The sequence below is a fragment of the Cynara cardunculus genome (assembly GCF_001531365.2).
Source record: "Cynara cardunculus var. scolymus isolate 2C chromosome LG 12, CcrdV1, whole genome shotgun sequence".
NCBI lineage: Eukaryota > Viridiplantae > Streptophyta > Magnoliopsida > Asterales > Asteraceae > Cynara > Cynara cardunculus.
Window position 1 is genome coordinate 10,950,293 of NC_037539.1, and position 5,119 is coordinate 10,955,411.

Genomic DNA, 5,119 nt, shown 5'->3' on the forward strand with positions numbered 1-5,119 from the left:
GTCTTAAAAATAAAAATAAAATAATGATGTCGGAACTACAAGGGTGGTGCCTGATTGGTTTGAGGTTGACTTTAAAGGTCAAAAATATCAAGAGGTTCAAATCCAAATAGAAATAAAAATCATTTTGTTACCACAGAGGTTCAAATACGGTGATTCCGGACTATCTACAAAATAGGTGCTTGTACTGGAATTAGTCGGCCACATAACGGGTTGGATATCAACGTTAATAAAAAATAAAAAATAAAAAATAAATAATGATGTCGGTAAAGATGAAGGAAAAAGTATTAAAGAAAAGGTTACACGTTGCAAATCCAGCCGATAAATTATGTTTCGGACTTTTTCTTATTTCAGATCAACCCACGACTATCTCTCGTTGGTAGTTGTTGCTTAGTCCGACTTCTATTCATTGACACACACTTAGCGTGTTTTTAGTGCGTGTAAGCTGTATCTATATATCTATATATATATACACACACACACATATTTCACACACTATTTCTTCTTCAAATCTCATCACTTACTCTCATTTGTCGATCTCGATCTCTCTATATATATCTCTCTCTCCCTCACCATGTCCATAAATTTGTGACGAAATTGAAGAACAAAGGCACATATTATCATCAAAGCTTAAGGTGTCAGCCATGTCTGTGGTAGATCCTTGGCCGATGAATTGAAAAAAACAATCAATTTATATCAGAAGATTTCTTATTCCCACGTTTAAAAGTCGATTTTGGAGCTGGGTGTTTGATTTTCTTGAAAAAGAGATGAAAATTCGAGGGTTTTTGATAAAGCATAGAGTCAGTTCACTTTTCCGGCGAGTTTGCCGGAGAAATCTTTCGCCATCAGCGGGTTACAGACGGTTAGACCAGTCTCCGAGGTCTATGTCAAAGTTGCTAAAGTGGGGTGTTCGGCTCAAGACGAAAGCAATGGCTATATGTTCGAAAAACTCCGGTTTTCAGCAGAAGAACCTGGTTCTTGGAAAGGGTTTAGCTCAGCCGCGGGCGGCGGTGCCGAAAGGGAAGATGGCGGTGTACGTCGGTCAGAAAGATGGAGACTTCAAGAGGGTGTTGGTGCCGGTGATATATATAAACCACCCTTTGTTTGGGCAGTTACTAAGGGAGGCGGAGGAGGAGTACGGCCACAACCACTCAGGCGGGATCACCATACCTTGCCGGATTTCGGAGTTTGAGAACGTGAAGACTCGGATCGCCGCCGTATGTGGTTGCCGGAAATTGCTGACGCGGTGGAGGCGTACAATCTGACGATGACGATTAATAGCAAGGCTTTTTTTAGGGTGTTTTTAGGTTAAACCTTTTTTCATGGCAAATGTGTAAAATCCAGAGTAACAAAGATGTATTAACTTGTATCCTGTGCATAAAAAGTTGTACTGTATTTTGGATTTGGTCATTTTTGCTTTGAAAAAGTCCTTCATTTTTTTTACAATTCTATTTTTGTCATTATATTATTAAACATCATCTCCAATATAGAGCTTGAAGAAAACTCAAATACGGGTCTCTTTCCACCTAAACATGAAACTCTTTCCATCCAATACAAGAGTGGTGCCTGGTTGATTTGAGCTTCACTTCAAAGGTCAAAAGTACCATAAGGTCCCAGATTCAAATTCAAGGAGGAATAAAAATCCCCTTGTGGCCACGGAGGTTCAAATGCGGTGATTTCGAGCTATCTGCAAAACAGGTTCGTCCTGAGATTCGTTGGCTCGCAAAATGGGTTGGATATTCAGGTTAATTAAAAAAAAAACTCTTTCGACCACAAACTGAACACAAAATGTTAAGAGTTTCTACACATATTTCTTATAGCTGGGTCATGAATGGTAGATCTCTACAACCACATGAGTGGTGTCTGATTGGTTTGAGCTTAAACTCCAAAAGTTAAAAGTACCTGGAGGTCTTGAGTTCAAATCCAAAGAGAAATAAAAATTCTTTTGTGGCTACGGAGGTTCAAATGTGGTGACTCCGGACTACCCGCAAAGCAGGTGGTCGTCTTGGGATTAGTCGACTTGCATAGCAGGTTGGATATCTAGGTTAATAGAAAAGAAAATAGATATGTATAAAATGTTTTAGCATTGAATCAGATGAAACATGACCTCTATTAATTTTAATGTTTTAATGTTAGTTTGAAGACATTAACAATTTACCTTTTCTTTTTCAAATTATATTGTAGTAACTCCAATAGCAAGGGTGAAGGGTCGAACTAAGAATTGTTCTTTTTCTTGTAATCTTGACCAATTTATGTACATCTGAAGGTTAGTTTCTTGAGACTTTGAAGAACAAACCAAAAGATACTCGATTAATTGTATTAATCGTTTATAAGGGTTGGTTTCCGATGAGAAAGAAAGTTAAGATGAAAAACATAAGAAATGATCACCACTCTTAAATACACATTATGATGAGATGCACCAGATTAATCCATGTATCAAATACAATTCATGAGTGAGTTTGAGATTAAAAGTAATTAATGATCCAAATCCCTTTTTATGTTTCACAATTTAACTCTATTTCCCACACGACCTTTCACCTTGTCCGTAACAAGTACTCATTATATGAACAACACAAATTTGAATTCATTTTCTTAAACACTTTATACGATAAAATGGTCTCTTTTTTCTTTTATCAATTTAAAAATACAATGACTGTGTTGATTTTTTTAAAAGTATATCACATATGTTTTCAAATTTCAACTAAATTAAAAGTTTTAATTTTAAAAAAATATATAACATTATCCTATAAAATATTTGCTATTAATCTATTATTTTGATATTTTTTAAAGAAATTATAATAAACCATGTTATTCAAGTCGTGTCAAATATTTATAAGAATATTTTAAGCAGATATACAATATTTCCTCTTTTTTTCCTCAAATTTAGTTTTATTTTCTCATATTCTTGTCTCTATTTCAGATAAAAGTCCATCATATCTGTTAAATCAAACTTTTTTTTTGTATCTTTAAAATTTCTAAAATAAAATAGCTGTTTGTTTTAAAACAGTATATTTGTGGGTGTAGTTGTGAAAGAATATTTGTTTTTTATTATATTCTTTGGACATAATTAAGGGTATTTTGGGATAAATGAATAATACTCCACCATCTAATATTATATAATTTTTTATTTAAAACTATAAATGATATTATTCTTTAGGTGGTATAATGCATTTGGATATAAATCGTACTCGAAAAAAATAAAAATAAAAGGAGATATGTATATGTCAAAAGTTATTAATTGCGTTTGCACAAATCTTGATTTCTTGAAAATCAACGAATATATAATAAAACAAATTTTTGCACGAAGTACAATTATGGATCTCAATAAATGGAGTCATTAATGTGTCCAACATACCACTTTATTAAAGTCATTCCTGGCTTACTTAAAGTACTCGTTTTTAACCAATGGAGATCAGGTTTCTATTTTATATATAGTCTTCTTTTGACAACATATATAGAGAGGGGTTAGATTGCAAACCAGCTATTTCATGTAAATTATAGAAATTAATTTCAATTAATAGAAAAATTTCATGTTTTATTTTTTATTTTTAATGAACTAGAAGAGTACCCGTGCAATGCAACGAGATACATCATCATTTTTTAATGTTTTATTTTATTATTTGTCTCTGTCGATGTTATAATACGATTTTATGTGTTTTTAAGAAAACAATAATGATTTTATTTTTGAATAATATATAAATCTGATGATATCATAAAATTTTGAAAAAAATATATATCAATGTTAATATCAAATCAACTATTTAAAATTTCTTATTTTGTAATTTCTATAATTTATTTTTTTTATTATAATTTAATTTAAGTTTAATAACGAAATAATTTATTTTTGGTTTAATAATATAACATTTTATAAAGATAATAATTAAGTATTCAGTTAGAATTCAATGATTATCTTAATTATATTTTAGATTTTTTATATTTAAAAWRAGATGTTTATCTTATGTTTGATTATGTTTATCTGCAGTTAGTTACACGAATTCAGATATGAAACATTAATAAGTTGTACTTACGCACAATCTACTTGCAATCTTGAGTTCTAAGTAATATGCATTAATAAACAGTACTTTACGCATGAAAAGTGAGTTTTAAGAGTTTTTGTCAAAGATTTGTAATATAATATAGACAAGGTTGAATGTCATTTTACTTTGTAATGATTAATCTTGATAATGTTTTAATTGCTTTTAAATATGGAAAACTAAATATAGTAACTTAATATATATTAATAGTTTATTTTCTTTATTAAATTATCACCATCCCTACATACAATGTGATACCTAAAACACACCAAGTAAACTTTGAGACCACTATGATACATACGTTGTATACATATGTATGTGTGTACAATGTGCACAATGTCTGTTGTATATGTGCAATGTGTGTATGCAATGTGTATGTGTGTAGTGTATGTATGTGTGTTGCACGTCTGGAGGTTGGGTTGGAGAAGAAGGTTGGCATGGAGATGACCACCGGAGTGGAGGGTTCTCCTGGCTGGTGGGTGCTATCGGATGGAAGGTGTTGGAGGGTGATCGATGAGGGTGTTTGAGGGGGGGGGGGATCGAGGGGAGTGTCGATGGAGATGGTGGTCAGTGGCGGGGATGGGGGAAGGGAGATAGGTTGTGAGGGAATTAGAGGGACAAAAATGAGACTAGCTATCGAGAATACTCATAGGTGAGTGTTTAGTGGTCGATCATCGGAGACGACGTCTTGGTCAGACAACATGACCAGAAGAGGTCACCGGAGTGGTGGTGGGTACCAGAGAAGGCCAACAGATTTGGTCCGTGTGTGTGTGTGTATATATTAAAATAATTAAACTAATTAAAGTAAATTGAAATATTAAACTAATTAAAGTACAATGAATAATCAACACAATTTACTAATTTACACTTTGTTTTATTTTAGTAAATAACATTAATTATCTAAAATGAAACAAGTTTATAGAACATGTTTTTCCTCGTTCTGCCCTTCCGTGTCTCTAATATGAATTTTTTTTACTTTAGTTATTTAATTTGTTTCAATCTTGGTCTTTCATAAAAAAATGGATAAATGTGATTAGTTTGTAAGGTTTGTATGAAATGGATGGTTTGCAAAGTAAACCCCCCCCCCC

At 32.5% G+C, this 5,119-nt stretch overlaps 1 protein-coding gene across 1 annotated transcript; it reads left to right on the plus strand.

Annotated features, from left to right (window-relative positions):
• The first annotated feature begins 487 nt into the window (after positions 1-487).
• On the plus strand, positions 488-1,441 carry LOC112523035 (auxin-responsive protein SAUR36). The gene has a single exon (XM_025132465.1). It carries the CDS (start codon positions 765-767, stop codon positions 1,260-1,262), a length of 498 nt encoding a protein of 165 aa, XP_024988233.1. The 5' UTR covers positions 488-764; the 3' UTR covers positions 1,263-1,441.
• The last annotated feature ends 3,678 nt before the right edge of the window (positions 1,442-5,119 follow it).

Coding starts and splice junctions, on each gene's coding strand:
- LOC112523035 (XM_025132465.1), top strand. CDS start 765: ATGAAAATTCGAGGGTTTTTGATAAAGCATAGAGTCAGTTCACTTTTC.